This window comes from Apis laboriosa, unplaced genomic scaffold, assembly GCF_014066325.1.
Source record: "Apis laboriosa isolate Shangri-la unplaced genomic scaffold, ASM1406632v1 scaffold28_cov147, whole genome shotgun sequence".
Classification (NCBI taxonomy): Eukaryota; Metazoa; Arthropoda; class Insecta; order Hymenoptera; family Apidae; genus Apis; species Apis laboriosa.
Genome location: NW_025222687.1, coordinates 605,827 through 627,743, shown reverse-complemented (window position 1 = coordinate 627,743; position 21,917 = coordinate 605,827). Strand labels below are relative to the sequence as shown.

Below are 21,917 nucleotides of genomic sequence, written 5' to 3'. Positions count from 1 at the left end.
ACGAGAAGAGTAAACGCGAGAGAAAGGGAGAAGAAAGATGGAAAGGAAAAGGCTGAACGCAACTCGCGTATTAATAACGCGAGCGGCGAGGGCGAGACGGAAAATCGGAAGAAAGAGGGGCCTTTTTAACCCCTCTGACAAACCGGGTAAAGAGAAAGAGAGAGAGAAAAAGTTTGCCGCATTATTCCTCGACCCTAAGCAAACTGCGAGCGAGTGCAGATTCATCGTTCCTCCTCCTTCGCCTCCTCTTTCTTTTCCCCGCTTCTCTTTTTCTCTCCCCATCTATATACCGTCTATGCGCCCGCCAAACGTACGATGCGCTATAACGGTGCGCGTGTATTTGTGTATCTTCGTGCCGAGCGTGGATAGACGATTTCCACGAGTCTAGAATTGTGAAAGATTATAACGTAATACTGATCGTCTAAAGTCTTTCGATATGCGTTGTATCGATCGATTGAATCGCTTCTAACCTTGAATTTCGATGGATGATTCAAAGAGAAGTTAAAAAAAAAAATAAAAGAGCACGAAAGAGTCGATTGGTTGATGGCGTGCGAGTGACACCGCACAATGGACCGTAAATGCATCCGCAAATATTCCCCGTGATACCTATATGTACAGTACGCGTGTTTCATATGCAAAGTCACACCCATGCGTGTGGAAACGCGACTCTGTACATAAGTGGTTACCGACGGGGAATCAGCGATATGAAATGACAGAACAGGTAGGACGAGGGAAACGCATACGTTTAGAAACTCTCTCCTAGCTGAGAGAGAATATTCATCATCGAAATATATCGCGGATACAATAAGTGTTGTACAATGATCGTTTCGAAAACGACGCGTTATTTATACGCAAATCGCGATAGATTGTTCGCGATGGAGGGCAGAAAACTTATCTTAACTCTCCCGACGTCACGTTCGTAACACCGTCTCTTCCTCCCTCTCCTACCTTTCCAACTCCTACTTGCGACAATACAACGAGAGACGCTCTGCCTGATACAAGGAACGCAGCGAAGAAGAACGGAGGCGTTCGAACGACGTAAGCGATGATGTAACAAGGGGGAAACGAAGCAATTATGTCGCGTTGGCAACTCGCGTGAGATTCGTCATCACCGCGTTAGGATTTTAAACAGTTGTGAGTGCACCATCATATAAAGAAAGGAGAGGGAGGGGGAGGGCGAAGAAGAAAAAGAGAAAGATAAGGAGGGGAAAAAGTAGCGCGTATCCGCGTTTATATTATATCGATGATCGAGCGCACGCTCGATAATTAATTCCAGTGTAACCACGTATGCTGCATCATCGATCGCTAATTAATCTCGTAGCTTCCTTTCGCGATAATTAGTAAATTAACCTTCGTTTCTTTCGTTTCTTTTCCGTTGCATAATTAAACAACGGATACGATTTTTTTAATCGAATATTATCAAAAGAATGATTTTTCTTTTTCCGTCGCGCGCAAAGAAATTCTCCATTGTATCCGCGAAAGAAATTTGAAACGTAGCTTCCCGAAATCGGTTATTCTCGCGCGAAAGCGAGTAAGGAAAGCGTTCTCCCTTCGGGAGAATTTCTTGAAATGTCGAAGAAAGAAAGCGAAAAAAGAAAGGACTCAACGACAAATAGAAAATTTCTTCAGAGAGAAATCCCGGGAGAATGGTTCGCGAGAAAAATCAAAAAGATGATTCCCGTTTTCGAGAATATTTCGCGAGCTAAGGGGCCGGATTTCCTCTTGGCTAGATTGTAGACGAAAAAGAAAAAGTAAGAGGAAAAGAAAAGATAGAAGAAATGGAAAGAAAGAAAGAAAGGAAAGAAAGAAACTAAGTGGGGGAAGACAAGGAGAAGGGAGGGGGGAAGTTCTCTCTCGTGCAGAGTGTAGCAGAAAAGGAGAAAGAAACAAGAGAGACGCTGTCTCCCGCGGGGATGAATAATTCAGTACGGACGCGCATACTTGGACGCGCCCATGTTGCTTATACGTGTGCGAGTATTGCGCGTATCAGTCCGTGCATATATATATATATATATATATATATATATATATATACATAGGTAGGCACAAGGTGTGCCAGGAATGAAATTGTCGTCATGAACCACGCTCATTTCCACTAACAACATCCAATCTATACTTCTCCACACGAATACTCGAAATTCTTCCTCCATGTCCTTCGATCTTCGATTTCAAATTTCCGATTTTTTTTTTTTTTTTTTTTTTATATAATTCTACGTAAATTCGAATCGACCAATAAATCGATAATCGACCATTCATCATTCACGTTTCCTCCACACATTTCACGATGGAAAAATAAAAATTTTGGCTTTCGATCCCAAGCTATATAGCTTGCTTCGTCTTATCGTTTTTTTAATTTGCAAAACGTACCGCTTCCGTCCTGCGTTACGACCTGTCGCTCGCGCCTTCTGTTCAAGTCTCATTGGCCAAACTAACCGAGGAAATACCACTTCCTTCAACCGCCATATCCCGTTGTTGGCAAAACGTTGCTCTTTTACTTGGTATTAATTCGCGTGAGAAATTCGTAGAAGGATAATTCGAAATAGAAAAGATAAATCGTTCCTTCGAAATTATTACGAAACTTTTATAAATTCTTCGATGCGATTTTTAATTTTGTAAACGAAAAAACATTTCCACGATATTTTCGTAACGATATTCCGTAAAAAGAAAAAAAAGCTATTGTTTTCCAAGAGAATAAATAAATTTCATAATTTATGAAACTGTCGTATTTGACAATTTAATTCGGTAGGAAAGAAATTTGGTGATAATTTTTAGTAAATGGATGAAACAAACTGTGTTTCGAATTTCAGGGGAAAATTTGTCAAAGAAATGGAAGTTTCATCGTTGAGTCACTCTCCGACGACAAGTAAATTGCGTTTCACGTTATATAACGTTATTTCCATATTTCGCTGCAACAACGAATCTCGAGAGTGAAAACTTATTGCCAAAAGAATAAACAGACCGAATAAATACTCTCGTGTTTCGCGAAAACAATTGATTATTTTCAATTTGGCTATTTTAAAAAATAATTACCAGAAATTATGTCGTAAGATATCTTAAAATTTTCAAACTTTTCAAACTAGAATAAAAAAGTTATAAAGGATAATAAAGTTAACGCAAAGATCGTAGAATCTTTGTAATATTCTGAAATAAAGAAAACTTGGTAAACTTGTTTTAAACTCGGTTCCTCGGCGACTAATCCCTCTTTTCAAAGTAAAAATATACAAAAAGTAAAAAAGTAAAATATCTCCAACAAGTATATCTCTTATTATTCTTTTTAAAGGATTTCGATTTAAAAAGCGCGCGCGATTTATTTCATTCGCTGGATACCCGCGAATAACCGTTCTCAGGCGAACGGATCAAAAATGATAAAAAGTTGCGCTTAATAGGCCACCAATCAAATGCGTACAACGCCAATTAACGCTCCAGCCTTTGCCAGTCGTTAAAGATTAATGAGCCCCGCTATCGAGCGAGTGGCATTTAGAATTATCAAACCATCTCGTCTCTTCGACTAATTACGCTATATATACCTGTAATCATAGCTAGGATCCATCATTTTATTCCAAATTACAATTCAAACTTTCATTCTCACTCTTTTATTTCCATCCATTGTGTATCCTCGCGTCGTTCCAATCTATATTCGAATAATCCAATTAATCCTATCTGATGTTGACGGACCAACATTTTTTTTTTAACCATCGTTAATCGTATACGTAGTTTCACGAGAAGCGTATATACGCACGTATACACGCTCGTTTGGAAAGGGGGTTAAGGTCGAAAACGTGAAATTAGTGGCAACACGAGCGATCGCGCGATCCTTCGTAAACACGGTACACCACACGTTATGTATATATATACACACATATATATACACATATACGCGCCACCGTTGGAATATCAAGCTGTTTCCGTGCCACTGTTATAAAACGCTCGATACGAGATTACACGCGTACACGTAGCTTTTTAAGCTAATTCGGTCGTGTTATCTTTCGATTGGACGACGATAACCTTTCGCGAAGCTCTCGCCGTTCATTTGAATTCCATCGATAAGATCGATAATTACACCGATGCTATGCATTATCGCGTTGGTCGAGAAAATAAAGGCAAAGAGGAGGTAATTGGGTCGCTGCAGGGGAGGGGGAGAGAGAGAGAGAGAGAGAGAGAGAGAGAGAGAGAGAGAGAGAGAGAGAAAAGAAAAATAATATGCCAAAAAAATTTGTTCGCTAGAATTAAAAAAAAAAAAACATCAGATTAGAACACGGTTTTTTTTCTACTTGAAATAAATGAATATCGATCCACGAGACACGTTGCAAGAATGCAATGTTCGTTCGCCTAAAATGGAAAGAACGTTCAATTATGCCAAGGTTGACGATCCTTTATAAGCCGAGAGGAATTAGTCCAGCGATTGTTCGAATTTTTCGTTCCGATACTTTCATACATCACGATCGAACGAGCGAAAGAAGGAAAAAGATAGATCGAACGATCAAACGAAAACTTTAGATCGAAATTCGTTTGCGAAATTTTTTTTCCCCACTCGCTAAACATTACTAAACGCGTCGTCGTATCCACTAGAATATATAAACATGGGTTGCATATGGGTTAAAGGGTAATTCACCGTGTATCGATTTTCCACTCGGTCGTATACACATGTACGCGTGCACACAGGCTAGGCTGATTCTAGGATGGGTCGATTTTTCGTTGCTCGGTAAGCAGACGGTATGGCAGCTGCGATATCCCTTTGCACCTGGCTATCTACATTGGCGACCGAGCCAACGTGTCGCAACGCTGTCTTTTCGCTAGTCGAGTACGCGATATACGCCAAGTATATGTGCCTACCCTTGGCTTCGGGCCTTATACGTGGAAATAGGGAAAAGGAAAAAAGGAGGGGAAAGAAAGAAAAAGAAGGGAACAGCTGTGCGGCCCCTTTTGCGCCAACCGCCTTTTAAAACGAAACTGAGCTTTTAAGGCCTCGGAACACGCTTCTTCCATGCCTCGTGTTTTGTGCTTCGAAGAATGCGCCGGTTAATACACACGTTGATTGCTAATGAGAGGTTCGCCTCGGGCTGTTTTCACGCGCCATTGCATTTTTCGTTCTTTAATCTTCTTTTCATATCGGTTTACATATAGGAACGGAAATATGAAATATTTTCGAATTGTTTGAAACAATTGGACGATTACACGCGTATAATGAAGAAGTATTCGATTCGATATTCGAAGGAAATGTTTACGTAAAGTAAAAAGTACAAAGCGAATGAGTTATCTCTTAAGGCGAAAATGGTTTTAAAACGTTCTCTGTATTATTTTTTTTTTTTTTTCGAAAGAATCCGTATATGGAGCAAAACAGTAAACAGAATATAGAAAAGGCTCACCGCCGCTTTTTTTAAAAATGCATTCGATTCAGTGTATATGCGTTCGTAACCGCGGAAAAAATTCTCTTTCTCCCAGTTTCGTTTACCTTTTCCCAAAAGCTTTTGGAAATGTTATTTTTTTATAAATCCAACGCGCCAGATTTTTTAATTTCTTTCGGAACAATTTAACAATTACTCTCTCCTTCACGTCTCGTCCCTTAATTTTAACATCTTATTAAATTCGACGTACGAGACGATCTCGTTAGTCTCGATCGTTTCGAATCCATTTCGAGTCCGTTTCAAATATGGTTCAAGTCTACGGGGAATACTGGCTGATGGTTATTTCGTGATCGGCAAATCGATAAGTGACCATGTATCGATATAGCCAAGGCCACGATTTCGAAATATTCACCGTTCATTAATTTATACCGAGAAAATTGGTACAAGCGGCCGATGCTCGTTCCAATTCTCGTTTCATCACAAATTATGCGCAATTGTGCAACAATCCGTTTTTCTAATTCCTTTTTTTCGTGTAATCTATCCATCACTTGTCGTATCGATCACTCGATACCTATTCCGATTTTTTTATTCGTCGCGTACAAAACCCACCAAAAATATAATCGTGTCTTTCTCAAATTTTTCAAATTTTTTTTTTTTCGACTAAATTCACGGATAACAACAGTGGAACCTGGAATGATTTCTATATCGAGTCAAAATTTGAACAGAAATTTATTTTCAACGAGAAGGGGTACAAAACCCATTAAAAATCTAATTGTCTTTCTCAACATTCGAAAAAAAATTTGTCAAATTTTTCTTTTTTTTTTTTCGACTAAAATCACGGATAACAACAGTGGAACCTGGAATGATTTCTATATCGAGTCAAAGTTTGAACAGAAATTTATTTTCAACGAGAAGGTACAAAACCCATTAAAAATCTAANTTAATTTATACCGAGAAAATTGGTACAAGCGGCCGATGCTCGTTCCAATTCTCGTTTCATCACAAATTATGCGCAATTGTGCAACAATCCGTTTTTCTAATTCCTTTTTTTCGTGTAATCTATCCATCACTTGTCGTATCGATCACTCGATACCTATTCCGATTTTTTTATTCGTCGCGTACAAAACCCACCAAAAATATAATCGTGTCTTTCTCAAATTTTTCAAATTTTTTTTTTTTCGACTAAATTCACGGATAACAACAGTGGAACCTGGAATGATTTCTATATCGAGTCAAAATTTGAACAGAAATTTATTTTCAACGAGAAGGGGTACAAAATCCATTAAAAATCTAATTGTGTCTTTCTCAACATTCGAAAAAAAATTTGTCAAATTTTTCTTTTTTTTTTTTCGACTAAAATCACGGATAACAACAGTGGAACCTGGAATGATTTCTATATCGAGTCAAAGTTTGAACAGAAATTTATTTTCAACGAGAAGGGATACAAAACCCATTAAAAATCTAATTGTGTCTTTCTCAACATTCGAAAAAAATTTGTCAAATTTTTCTTTTTTTTTTTCGACTAAAATCACGGATAACAACAGTGGAACCTGGAATGATTTCTATATCGAGTCAAAGTTTGAACAAAAATTTATTTTCAACGGGAGGAACGAATAAAACCCATGAAAAATATATTCGTATCTTTCTCAACAGTCGGAAAAAAATTTTCGAATTTTTCTTCTTCTTCCGACTAAATTCACGATATAACACGATAACAACAATGAAAACGGAGCCGAAGTTTGAAATATACTTTTTCTCATCGGGAGATTCAACGAACAAAATTTGACGGTTACAAAATTCGTACAATCGCATCGAAGGCGAGCGATCGTTCAGCGAAGAAACGCGACGATAAAATTCGATCTAAAAACGACGTGTACGTAAAACCGGAGTATATACACACGAGCTCCTTTTGCGGAGCTCCTTTTAAAACCAGTCCTCCTCTCGCTATTACACGGTTCGCTTTCACGACTCCGACAGACGTTCTCCTCGTCGGCCACGTCTCCTCGCCCCTCGCCGCCGATACAACGGCAGAATTTTATCTTTTCTAACTATTTCCCCTCTCCGCTCCCCTCCCCTCTTCTAACCTATCGCGATATTTTCGCGTCTTAATAGCTATCGCGTCCAAAGGAGCAAGGGAGAAAAAGAAATGAAGACAGAGAACACTTTCGGTCATGAGACCACTTTCAAACTGCAAATGGAATATTCGATATCGTATATATCGCGCTCGCTTGTATCCTTTGCGCCAGAATTCCCTTTTGTTTTCTTTCCTTCTTCTTTTTTTAACACGTGTGTTCCATCCATACGCGCATGCGCGTACGATTATTCCACGATTATCTTTCATCGAAACAGAAAGAAGAAATAATAAACGAAATACGCATCGAGATTGAAATTGAACAAATTAATCCATTTCCATTGTACAAAATAATAGACAATTTTTAATAGAGAGGCTAAAACTAAATGACGAGATACGTATATCTCGTAATCTTTTATACCATACGCGAATGCAAACGAAGAAATTTGAGCAACGAGGCATTGAAGATCCGCACGCTCAACATAGGCGGATGAAAGCACGATCCCTCTGAAAAGGGAAATTTGAAAGTGAATGGGAGAGGGAGGGGGAGGGGGCACATGCGGCGTCGATACGCGAAATGCAGCCGCGGAGAGCGGAGAAAATGGAGGATTTTATAGAAAATCGAACGAAAACGTGGCCTGCGAATCCAACGAACAAACTATTCAATTACCGGTTTAATCACACGGAAACACAGTCTCTTTCCACAGTTGAATAGAGTGGAGACGAAAGAGGAGGGAATGTATCATCTTGGAGACGTCTCGATTATTACACCTCGCTTAATCTTTTCTTCGTTTCGAAGATAATAAATTCCTTTACAAACAACCAGAGGAAACGGAGAGAAAAAATAAAAAAAAAAATGGAAGTCTTTTCAACTACGAGGGAAAATTTATATTCTGTTATTTTGTGTAATAACGATGGATTCGTGGATTCGTTGTTGTTAAAAAAAGATTATTCGAATATATTGGTTATTATGGAATATTATTGATGAATGGAGGGGGGAGAAATGACAAAGAAAGATTGTCCGCGAAATTACCAGTCTATTACGTAAATTATTATCGATCTCGGTGTCACGGTTAATGAGAAGTGGGCAGAGCCAATGAATCACACACCGAGAGAATCGACTATTTCGAGGGCATGACGAGTTCTTTGTCACGAACCTTCACCAACGGTGTTAAAAGCTTGCTCATTTATTATGCAAAATACGAGAATTTATCTTAGGTCGTGTTCTAGTTTTCTTCAAGGAAGAAGGAACCTGCGTACTTATCGGTCACGTGGTAACAAAATATATTTCAATAATTCATGAATAATAAATACCCCCTCTTTGTACCGCGAATAATAATTCCAGCCGACCGATAAAATAAGAGAGGAGGATATTATTCTATACTCAAAATCGAAAATCTTAAACCGATCGATGTTAAACGAAGATAAATTAATGATTCGATTAATAATAAATAAAGTTTATTCGTCGAGCGAAACGAAAACGTTAAAAAAATTGCATTCGTTTATTGCGAACATTGAATGGGAAATTCTTGCCGATGAAACGAGTTTCAAGACTTTCGATCGGAACGGGAAATAATTTGCCGATGAACACGTGCTTGTTCCATCGAACAACAGCTGTTGGTCTCGCGTTCCTTGCTATGAAACATTCGTGAAAGTGAAATAATCGATTTCTGAAACCGTACGCGAAATATTTTGATCCGAAGAAAAACGAATCCGATTTTGATCATCTTTCTTTTTTTTATATATACATGTTTTCAAATCACACGTCGATGCGAGTGTATTTTGCCAATTATATCTATGAAGCAAGATCAAAACTCGTGCAAAAGGTAGAGTAAGGTTTCCCTTATTCTATGCATACGATTGTTTCAAGTCACGATTTCGAAACCTTTAAACAAACTTTAATTCGCTTTCGACGAGTGTAATTCTCGCCAATCAGACGAACAATTCTTTGACAAGAATTGAACTGCCTGTCGTCGACAGCACGTGCTGACGAGAGTCGTTAAAAGCGAGACTTTAACTAGATGGACAACCGAGGCCCTTCGAGTAATTGTGTCAACGTATATAGGGTTTCGCGTGTACGCGCGTGATGCTGGTTAACATCTTAAGCTGCGTTTACACTGATCGAAATTGTTCACGTACGACGATAAAAATGGTATACGATTGATTAACACAAAGGTACGTCGATTCTTTGGAAAATTCGGATAAATTGTTCAAAATTTTAATGCAAAGATAGATAAGGATGTTTAATAACGCGAAATGATATTTAAATAAGATCAAATATCTGTTCAGAAAGCAGAAAGGGATGGGTAAATGCGACCAATTTTATCAAACGAGAAGATTGGCTATCGTCCAGATCCGATTTAAATGCTCTTTGACTATAAAATATAGTGCAATTTGGATGGGATTTGGTCCGATAGTTGCAAAAATTTGGGCGATTTAAAAAACTGATTAAATCGTAATCGTACAATAAACATTTTGTATTTGTGTAATCTTAGCAATACGTCGAGATATCGATAATATTATCGATAATGGCGAGTACTACGTAGCGTGGGTGTAGCGTTACGCGTGCAGAACCAACGAGTCAGCCGGTCATGGGAAAATAGGACTTTTTAAAGCGTCTTGGCCGTAGAACGATGGAGTAACGGGTTGTTAGAGGAAAATTACCGCGAAGTCGATCTTTGTGGTTACAGTTACCGCGCTCGTTTCTCGCCGTTGCTCCTTTTCTTTCCTTTCCATCTCTCCTTCCACTTCTTGGACCCTTTCTTTTGTCTCGACACCGGTGTTAGAATGCTGCGACTAAAGTCTTCTGCTGCTTTTCCTTCCGACAGGTTCAAAACTCGTCGAGGTTGCGCGCAAAAAAGCGTAACAATGATGTTGTACACGTTTCTCTCTGCCCTGGACACGCCATGACCAACGCTCAACGCATGAAAACCAAATACGCGGAAGCGTACTGGGCATGCGCAGCTGAAGGAAATTAAGATCGCCAACGGATCATCCAGAAATGCGCGAACGAGGCACCGAACTGTTACGCGTACTGGTTCGATCATTATTGCGTTTACCGGTTCGATTCCTTGTGTCACTGGAAAATATCAACCGGTCGGTTTAATTGCTCCAAAGTAGGCGTGAAAGCACGACCGTCGTGGAATTTGCTCGTTATTCGTGAAACGCGACGAGCTATTTCGAGATCGCGTGGATTTCGTTTATACCCAACGATTATACACTTGTATCTTTGCCAAACGACGGAAAATTTCGACGAGTTTAATTTTGTCAGATATTCCTTTCGTGTTTTTCTTTCGAATTCTCCAAATTTCGTCAACTACGCACATTGCTTGCGAAAGTTTATCGCGTAAACGACAACAAACGTAAAATTACGAATTACAAACAAAAAATATATGCTTCGTTTAATACCACGAATTATTTATTAAATATATTTAATATCGATCTAAGATGAGATTCTTAAATTTCTATTTTATTCTTAATTCTATTGTACAAACAATTTATCGCAAATTTTATTGAAAAAAACAACGAAATATAAAATTATAAACTACCATTTCACAATGATGGCTCTTACTGAAATAGTTTTCTCTCGTGAACATATGTTCCATTCATAAAATGAAAAGGTAACCAGTAAACTGTACGATATTTTCCTTTCATAAATCGACATCTGTCGACGATAAAAACTCTAATCGGATTTGATCAGAATGATAACCAATCTTCCCTGACCTAAAGAAAATCCAATTGTAATAAATCCAACCTCAATGTATAGTAAGATAAAAAGAGAAAAAGAAAAGAATGAAAAAAGTTGGTAAGATAATTCCGGATTCGATAATAAGCTCTATACTTGGAGAAAGGGAACAAAAGAACCGACGAAATAGCCAAGATTATCGTAATGAATTTCCAAGAGCGCGGGAAAAACTCACCTGTGATATTAGTTTCGGCAGTGTATGTGTATGCGCATGCGCATGATTGCTATGTCCTGTCGAAGACCGTTCGGTATTAGGCCGTTGTTGCTGCTGTTGGCCGGCATCCGATCTGAGATCGTGCCTCCATCTCAATACACCCATCATAACCGTCTACTGTATCCTCGATTACGTTTAAACCTTTACGAAACACGTATCCTTTCAACTCCGCACTAGGGGAACCAGTTCGATCTTGACGCACCGACCTAACCTAACGCGACGAGTGTCCTGTTGCACCCTTTACGAGGCTATGCTGATCCTCGAAACGTTAGACACCTCGATAAAGCGTATGATTAAATTCGACTCCGTAGAAGTCGGCACACGCCGTATAAAAATACGAGCGTATCATAAGCGATATTTGTGCACTTATTTTTATTATAATCGAAAACGCGCGGGAAAAAAATCCTTCATACGGAAATATGCATATATTCTTTTGTCGTATACTAGCACACCGATAACCAATCATCAAACTACACGCCAATATTTCCGTTTCTGTAATTTTCTCGACAATAACTCGTAACTGTTTACACTATTCGCGTGTATATCGCGAGTAAATACAATTTTGAATCACTTGAAATTCGATCGTACGACTGTCCATTTGATCACTAAAGTTCACTGTCATTTTCATAGCTCGATCTCTCGCAATCGAACCGCGGACAAAACATATACGATACCACTTAACGGTGCGTGTCACTTTTTCCTGGTTATTCTAGCTTCTCTGGTCGTCGCCCACGTTTCGATCAACCGAGCGAGGTCAGAATAGAAAGTGTTTACACCATGGGCGCGTTCGGTAGACAGGATTGTGTACACACGACATATATACGACACACGAACACGTAGACGGACGAGAAGAACACGAATCAACAGTTCGGTATCGTAGAAGTGCAGGAGCGCGACTGGCATCGAGACCGTACGGTTCGAGGCTTGCCTCGTCTGCCGTCTCTGCTTTCCACTGCTACCTCCTCACCTCCCCTCTCCAAACCCCATCGTGCTCGCGGCTTGAACGTCCTGCTGTTCTTAAAGCTCTCCCACCATCCTGCTATCGTGCCGTGAACAAACGTTGCCATGGTCGCCATCAAACGCGTAAACTTGGTTTCATGCAAACTTCCATCATTTTCTTTTCTCGAGATTAACGATCAATCGATTCGATCGTAGGCGTTCTCAAATTAGCTCTCTTCGAGAACCGTTAGTTAATAATTCGCAATTTTTATCACAGTTACGAAAACCAAGTAGTTCGTTGATTAACGGATATTTGATTCGATCAATTTTTTAAACGTAACCGCCAAACAATTTTCAATTCAAATCGTTTAAAGATTTTGTATGAAATTATTATCCGACTTAAATTCGTACGTGCTATTTTGATATTGGAACCAAGATTAAAATATATGTATAAATAAATTTGAGAGATTTAAAATCTAAATGATTTCGTAATTCGTATTTTTGACGTTGAATGCTTACCGCTTTCGAATTTATTTGCAACAAAAACCAAACGTTAAACGACATTAATTAATGTAATGTAATTATTATATTGCAGTTTATATTATAATTTTTAATGTGTATTTTAAAAAAAATGTTTCGATATCTATAAATTATATATGTTTCTACTACAAATAAAGAAAACATGAATCATGTTCATGTTCACGTTTTGATTTACCAATAAAATAACATTGCCATTGAAGAAAGAAAATTTATCGATATATTCAATATAAAAGATAAGAAAATACAAAAGCTTTCATGATTAAACATCTAATTTTATAAATTGACATTTCTTCGAATGCTTCCCTCGACTACAATTTCTCTAATGGATAGCATAGCAACGATGCTATGAACATTAAGCTTCTGTTCAGAAAGAGAGAGAGACATAATGCGAGCCGCAATCCGCAAAATAATCGAAACCTCAACAACGATGCTCGACGATGAAGAGAAGAGAGTTCTCGAGCGTCGATGATGATCTCACTAAAGTAGCAAACCGCAATTCAATCCTAATTCCTGTAGTCGATTCGTGCGAAACGTATCGTCCAATTGAGACAATTTGCAAGCATGGACGGAGAATTAGTCCGACATGGCCGAGAATCAAGATGGTAAACCCTTAAATGTTCTAACCCTTAACCCCCATAATCCTTCTGTTTCGATCGCTACTTCACTCAATCTAAACTCAACCATCCAATAACTTGATGTGAAAAAACGAGAATTTGATAAAATTTAACTCTCGAAAGCCAAGAGACGAAGAATTCTTCGAACAAAATTCTTTTAACGACAGGTGGAGAGGAAAGATGGAGGGAAGGTTTCCAGCCAAGAGGAAACGCACTGCCACGGCACAGAGGCTGGCAGCAGAGCGGATGTCATTTCGTGGTCGACTTATTTCGTTACCGGTATAGGTAGGTAGATAGTACCAAGGCTTCCCATTCCTTTGTGTCCACCTCTTTCATTATTTTACCCAACTTCCTGCGTCCGAAAGCGACACAACGGCTTCTCTCGGCTACGATCGTCTCCGCGATGCCGTTCCTCCTCTCCGTCTCCCCCCTCCCTCCTACCTTCTTCGCGGCCATCCTTCCCCCTCCCCCAGCCCCTTCCCCCCTTTCACCTCCGTTCCTTTCTCGCGTTTCTTCCTCTTGCGCGCGACTCTTTGAAAACGCCAACCTTGTTCCATTCTTAACGACCGTTCTTCGAGTCAAAGACATTGGGCAATAAGCGTCGGACCGACTACGAGTTATCGTGTTGACGCGTGGGCAGATGCCTGCCCTCTTCTTTATTCTTCACAAGGAACATCAAAGCCAATCTCTCTTTCTCCGGGAATAGCAGTGATCCTAGGGCACGATGTAGTTTATTCTCTTCACGGATGGAAATCTGCGTTATGATTTACGACGAATAGGGATACAAGATATGAATATATAGTGGATAGAAATTCACTCGTGCATTCGACTCGATCGAAATTTCATCCGATATTCTTTTCGGACTCGACCATCTTTTTACAAGAAAATTAAAATAAATTTAAAATAAACTTAAAGCAAACGCTATCTCTTTTTACAATTAACGAAAGTGTATCTTAGTGTGAAGTAAATATAATTATTCTTAATCTTTACGAGTGATAAATATACAAGTCTGGTATTTTTGGTATTAAGGGAAATGAAAATGTAAATAATTAAATGAAATAATTGTGATTATTTCTCTTGGAAGGTTGGGAAACACTGAGCTAGATAGATATCGATATCGGGCTCCCCCCCTTTTTTTTTCTCTCTTACCTTCTCCCTTTTTATTTTTATGGAATTAGGCTCGAATTCGAGCTAACAAACAGTTGCATTTCAGTTTAAATTATTGTATCGTCGAGAAACAACGACGCGTGGAATCATCCGTCGATGCATGTTCGATCAATCGATTCTCTGCGCTTTCTCTTTTTTGAATCATAAGATTCTTTATAATAACTTTCGAAGGAAATCGATGATTTCTTTCTTTAGAGAATAGGGAATATCAAAATTTTTATACAAAGAAAAAATCGATCACAGTAACGAAAAAAATTTTTGTCCATTGAATATAAAGTTAGAATTTAATTTAACGAGAATAGATAGAACGTGTAAATAAACGTTACTTAATTTACGACGTTTCTTTATGTCAAATTAGGAAGTTGTTCTATTGTTGACACAGAAACAATTAAAAATTAGGTAACGAGTACCGTTCATTAACATGACAATACATACTCACACGGTCTCGGTTATTTAGTACTAATGGAAATTGAACGACCTCGATGAAAAAGATTCCCTCGTATTTCTCAGATTTCTTTCTATCTTTGTCTACGCATTTCGAATCGTGCATTCAAGGATTAAAATTAGTTTATTATTAATGCATATACAACAATTGCGTCACGCGATAATTTAAAAATCGCAAAATGCGTAAAAAAAAAAAAAAGTGGATATATATTACGATGCGCAATAACGATTTCATAAAACGCTCAAAGCGTAACGATGTCAAGTTCGGGCTGTGTTTTGCGCCAGTTTCGGGGTCGTTCCCACGTAAAAGCAGCGGATACAATAACCTGTTGTGTTACCGTGAACGTAGCCAAACTTGAATCTCTCCGATCTTCACGGATTGCGAGCAGACAGAAATCAGAAAATCTTCCCGGCTATTCGGTTAAAGTCATACCATGACGAGCGGTCGTGACGGTTCAACCGACACTTCCGCCGCGCGTACCTGCACGGCCGGAAGCGTGCTCCTCCCCCTTACATCCTGAGGATCACATATGCTCGTTTTACCAATAACGACATCCCGCATTTTCGAACTTTTCACTCGATACTCATCCGCCGGGTTTCCACTAAACCATAAAGTCAATTTATAGTCTACACCGACTTCCATTTTATCGAACGAACGTGGAATTTTAAAAAGTTCGAACATGTTTCCAATGAATCGAAAGAAATTTTGTCTTTCTTAAGTGGAAAACTGGAATTTATAGTAAGTCTTATTTTCTGAAATTTTTTAGGAAAAATTGGTCTTTTAATTTTATTCTAACGTATGTTTACATAATCGTTTGAAGAATTTTGTTAATTTGTTTTTTAAAAATGATGAAACTTGTAATATATATATATAAATGTAGAAGATATTTCGATTGTTAATTAATATTAGCTATGAATTTTCAAATAATAAAAGATGTGACATGATAGAAAATACAATTATTTATCTTTTATATTAAAAAGTCAATTCTATTAAGATATATTTAAATTATTTGTTAGTTGCTATTTCAAATGAGATGAACGAGTTTTACTTTGGAAAGTAAAGTAGATTTCAAACGGTAAAATGAATGGATTACAGTAAGTAAAGAAGATATCTTACTAACCGACTAAATCGTATTGACTGTCGGTAAGTTACCTTTGCCTCTCGTATATATCTACTGTGTTCCTTCTCGTAGATGAAAGAAAACTGTTATATCGATCCATAGTAAAATATCGGTCGATCCAATAGATTTTCTTTTAAACTTAGAGATAATACTTGTAAATCTAAGTTTCTCACGGTATTACTTACTGTTACACGTGTTATACATATGTTTACATACATTTGGATACCACGTGGAGAAAGATCGCAAAAAAGCAAATAGGATGTATTTACTTGCTTTTTCATTTTTTAAAATCTTTCACAAATAAAACTTTTCCTAACGTTTAAATTATTAATTGAAATACGAGAATAAATAAAGAATAGATATTAAATAAAGTTATATTGTCAATTTCATCGATCCATTTTATAAAACAAAAAAGATCATTCAATCTTTTCTGTCGCATCGTAAGAAAAAAGATCCCTCATTTTTCTTAGACTCATGTCAACAGCTCCTAATCGTAAACGATTCTCCTAGTCATTATACGCGTTATACCAAAACTTCACTAAAACCCTACTTTCGTCAATTCATTCCGACCATTGATCGATGTCGAACAAAGAAATATCCCTATATTGTTAAACTTTACTAGACAACCGCAACACTGAAAATTGACACTCAAATGATCCCCACGATCATTTTCAATCGTACGAATCTTCCCCTCCCTCTCGGTCCAATACGTGACTGGCGAAATTCTCCCTTCGAAATCTACATAGACTAAAAATTTTATAGATACTGAGCCGGCAGAAAGAAAAAAAAAGAAAAGGAGAAAGAGAGAGAGAAAACAATCCTGATTGAAATTCAAGCAGCGCGTGACCAAACGATTCGTCCTATAGCTTTTTGTTATCCGTACCATGGATGATGACGTTCATTTATCTTCGAGTGATTCGCAGCAGACAGATTGAGATTCCGGTTGCACGTGGATACTATTAGCCAGACAAGTGAGCTCGCGGAACTGATTCTGCATACGTACAGAATTTTTCAACCACAATGGAGTCTTAACTACTCGGGCCTCCTGCCAAACACCTCGCCACGGTTTATTTCTTTTTTTGTTTCCTTTTTTTATTCTTTCTTTATTTGCCACAGAAAGAGATATATATATGTATACATCTCGCCGCCGTTTATCTTTCTTTTTCTTTCTTTTTTTTTATTCTTTATTTGCCACAGAAAGATATATATATATATATTATTGTATTATACCATAAATACGAAATATATATCGTTATATATCGTACAGATATGAGATATTTTCGTTCCATTCCATCGTATGCGATTATTTCTAATTAATTCGCGACGACAGCTGATATCCATCGAGATAGCGATATGCGTTACATGTTTTCAAATATAACTATGCAAAGTGTCATGGATATTATCGTTCGATCGATATCTCTCGATTAATTTCAATTAACGTTGGTTTATTAACATTCATCGAAAATGAACTTGTTTATCTAATTATACGTTAAATTCGAGACATATTCCATTCGTTCTATCGTCAACGTGCCAATGAGAAAACCATATCGATCGATATCAATCGTGAAGCGATAATAAATTGGAACACGTCACAATTTTTAAAATTATTCCCGCCTTCGTGAAAATTAATACGAATCGTCATCGATTTTTTCGTTCGAACATCAAAAATTTGATTAGACCCACACGACGAATTATTATTAAAAGAGTGATATAGATACCGATCTACAAATCATATATACGGGTGATATATACGGGTATCGGCGTTAATTCGTATCCCTTAAGACAAGATCAAACTAACAATTTTCTCCACAGTTTCTCTTAAGGAGATTCTTATAAAAATAATTATTAAATTACAAAATATTAAAAATCATTAGGAATGTAAATTTTGGCAACAGACTTAAGCAACGCAAAACGTGAAATAAGCACGTTAACGTGTGTTTTACCTGAGAGAAGTAAGGCGGTAGAACGCATCGTTGATCATCGAGACGCGAACACTGCACTCTTTCCAGCAATTCGAATAAATCTTGCGTGGTACTCTGCAACGGAAGAGCAATCGTTCAAAAGTCAATCGACAAATTACAACGACGAGTTTATCGAATTTTTTTAATCAAATAATTTATATATAATTTATATATCATATAATAATTTCAATCCAAAATTCTCACCTTGATCTTCTCCTGTTGATTGCCACCCGGTTGAACATCTTGCCTCTCCTCCTCGGAAGCGCTACGCCGGGACTCAGCCTCGCAATACACGGATTGCTCGAGCTGTTGTCTCCTGAAAAAAAAACGATAATCATCCGTGTGAAAAGATTTTGATTTGATATTGTAACAACGTTCCTTTTTTTTTTTTTTTTTTTTTGTACTTTTTCTTTTATATTTTGATTACATTTACGAAAACTCGTAAAAATGATGAACACGGATGTATCATTCGTTATCGTCGCGCATCGAAGAATGGTCGAGAGATTAACGTCGAGAAGCAGATGGGCCGGACGCGATCGACTAGACATTCTGGAAAAAGTCGTGAAGATCGCCTAATTCGACGCCCCCTCCTACGAGAATCCTTCGAAACAACCATCTGGCAGCAGCTGCTGCTGCTGCTGCTTGCTTGCCCCCCTCGGCCATCACGCACGATCTAATTTTCTTTTCGTTTATCTCGGATTAACATTTCGTCCAAATTTATGGATACCTATACGGATAGTCGTAGGAATATATAACGTGATGTTTGTTCAAAACGAGCAAAGAATTTTGGAAATTAATGATACGTGTAAACATTTTTTCTTATTTTCATCTTCTTTTTCTTTTATGCCGTATTATCATTGAAATAGTGTAACCAGTGATAGGGAAAATTTAATAATTGAAATTATGGAATAAATTTTACTTCGATAATTTATCGTTCAAAATATAATAATAATTGTAATGCAAAACGATCTGAGATTATAATAACTACGAATAAATGTTATTCAAGCATTTTAATAAGTAATTATTTAAAGTAATCTTTATTCGAAATTTTTAACTAGTTACTTTTTCAACTCTGTCGATAACCTTTACGCCAATAGGTAATGCGAAGTCATTTTCGTTCACTTGAATTGAATATTCCTCCAATAAAATTAATATAGGAATCAATTTACGTACGATTTTCTCTTTAATTCAATCTCGACAAATTTCTCGCAAAAAAAAAAAAAAATTACGTTATACTTCTATAGATCCAACCGTGTATACATTTATCTACAATTGAACGCGAATCAACCAATTGAAATGCGAATTCAATCCGATACATTATTCAAATTCTAACCCTCCCCTCGACCTTGCTTTCAACTTTATTCTTCGAGGAAGCGGAACGTACGTTTCGTACAAAGATAAGAACGTAAGGAAATCTCTCAAGTAGGTTGCACACTGTATCGATTCATTCGCTTTAAATCCTTCTTTCCACCGAAAAAATCGCGTGTCCTCGAGAAATAACGATAATTCCCTGTTTCTCTTCCAGATGGAGCGTCGATCGTTTTTATCCATCCAGCGGAGAGAATCGGAACTACTGTTCGCAAACGCTGGTCGTGTCATACGGTTCGAGATACGAAAACCACGGTTTTAAAATTACATTCGTTCGAAAGAAAAATGAGAATGAAAACTCGATATCCGGACTGGGTAATCCAATTTTCACGTTATATTTGAAATTCTGTGAAAGAAAGGTATATTTATACGAAAGGTACACGCGGTCAACTCGACGTCGCTAAATTCGATTAGCAAAAGCGAGACTCGGTCTCTCAGGTTTAACCCGAGAGAATTGTTCCGAACGATCGATCGACCCATAATGTCAAATCGAAATCGTCTGGGTTTATCGAAGAATTCGAAGTGAAATGCGCTTTAATTTTTTTTTTTTTCGATCAAATTTTTCCTAATTTTTCTCCGTTTCTTTTTTTATCTCCAGATTATCGCATCACGTTATTAACACAAATTCGTAATGTACGTTCTCCTTCTAGACCAGAATTGGGCATTGATCCAAGTTGAAATAGTAATTAGTTAAAAATCTCGAGTGAAGTTATCTCAAGTAATTACTTATTAGAACGCTCGAATAACATTTATTTCCAACTATTATAATTAACTTTCGTAAAAAAACTCGACCTTTCCCATTACTTCCGATTATTATTATTTTCGAAGAATAAATTAAAGCAACTTATGGAAGTAATTTTAACCGTAAAATTTTCCCCGTCGCCGTTCTAGACAAGCATTCGAGAAGCTTGGAACTCGAAAGGAAAGAAGATTTCCAAGCGTAAGGAGAGAAATACAGGAGACTTTTCTCACAAAGGGATGCGCGACGATCGATTTCAATCCGATTCGATGACAGTTTTACGCCGTGTCTCTTTCACACTGTGAGCCAGAGTTGGCCATTAATCCGTTGAAAAAATACCTAGTTAAAAATTTCGAACAAAGAGATAAAGAATAATATTTATTCGTAATTATAATTGATCCGCTTCTTTGCCATTTTTACGATTATTTGCGATTTATTATTACGTTTTAAATCGTTAAAACGACTTCAACTATTAAACTTTCGAATCAACGATAGCTATAGGAAATACGTTGGAGCATATTGCCGGAAATATCTCGGCCTTTGGTCGCGGACTCTTCAAAATCGGAACGCACATCTGCTCCACCGATTTGGAACAGTCAAGAGGACCGCGATTAACACTTTCAACGTTCTGTTGCCATTCAAATGTTCACCATTATATCCCATTATTACCCATTATTACAGTGAGCGTTTCACATCGAAAGATTAAAATTTCCAATTTTTGAGAGAGGAAGAAGAAAGAGGAAGTAAGAGAAGAAAAATAAGAAAGATAATTGTGCACTCGATTGGATCTCTCGATCGCGTCACGTTGTACAGGTAATTTAAATAATCCGAGCAATTCAGAGCAACTGTGTATCTCCCCGTTCCTCCTCATTTCCCTTCTTATTTCGATTACAAATAATATACAAAACAATCCTAATAAATGATTCCAATAATTTCTCTATCCTCGTATTTTTATTCTCTTTTTATTCTCTTTCTCTCTCTCTCTTTTTCTCGATTAATTAAAATCGTAGCACATCTATAATTTTCGACAAGGGACCGTTCACAATCGCGAACAAAGGCTCGTAAAGCTATCCTCTCACCCTCCCAATGAATCGATGAAATATTACGTCGTTAGTTGGAATATAAATTTACATTCAATCTCCACTCGTCATCCTTTCCCCCTTTGGCAAATCTAACATTTTTTTTTCTTTTTTTTTTTTTTATTATTTCTCCTTTCGAAAATCGGCGGGTTCGATGAGTAAAAGAGGTTGGAGCGTTGGAGAGGATTCGATGTAACGACGCGTGTGCGCGTAGTAGAGCGTTGCTTGATTGCGAAAGAAGGATTGGAAACGAGCGAGAAAGCGGACAGGCAGCGGCCAGTCTGCCTCGACAAGGCAAATCGGCGAGCTTCTAAAACGAACTCGCAATCATTCTGCGACTCTGGCATTTATCGTCGTATCTGTCGATAATCGCGCATTCCGCCTCGTCGACCGCCATAAAGGTGTAGCTGTTCGACTCGCGGGGTGTCTTGATCCATACCTGGATCGCCGATCGAAATCGAGACACGAAAGAGAGAGAGAAAAAGAGAGAGAGCGAGAGAGTGAAAGAGAGAAGAGAGAGAGAGAAAAAGAGAGAGAGCGAGAGAGTGAAAGAGAGAAGAGAGAGAGAGA

At 37.8% G+C, this 21,917-nt stretch overlaps 1 protein-coding gene across 12 annotated transcripts in view; it reads right to left on the bottom strand.

Annotated features, from left to right (window-relative positions):
* The window catches only part of LOC122714262 (rap1 GTPase-activating protein 1), a 112,135-nt gene that overhangs the window by 24,036 nt on the left and 66,182 nt on the right, over nucleotides 1-21,917 (bottom strand). For 10 of the 12 annotated variants that reach the window (XM_043935447.1, XM_043935457.1, XM_043935450.1 and 7 more), the window contains 2 exons: nucleotides 18,366-18,477; nucleotides 18,144-18,236 (listed from right to left, as the gene is read on the bottom strand). In XM_043935447.1, the coding sequence (XP_043791382.1) occupies nucleotides 18,144-18,236; nucleotides 18,366-18,477 (205 nt within the window). Of the gene's footprint in view, nucleotides 1-10,080; nucleotides 10,225-11,336; nucleotides 12,235-18,143; nucleotides 18,237-18,365; nucleotides 18,478-21,917 lie in introns of those variants that run through there. The other 2 variants (XM_043935456.1, XM_043935458.1) reach the window with 2 other exon arrangements.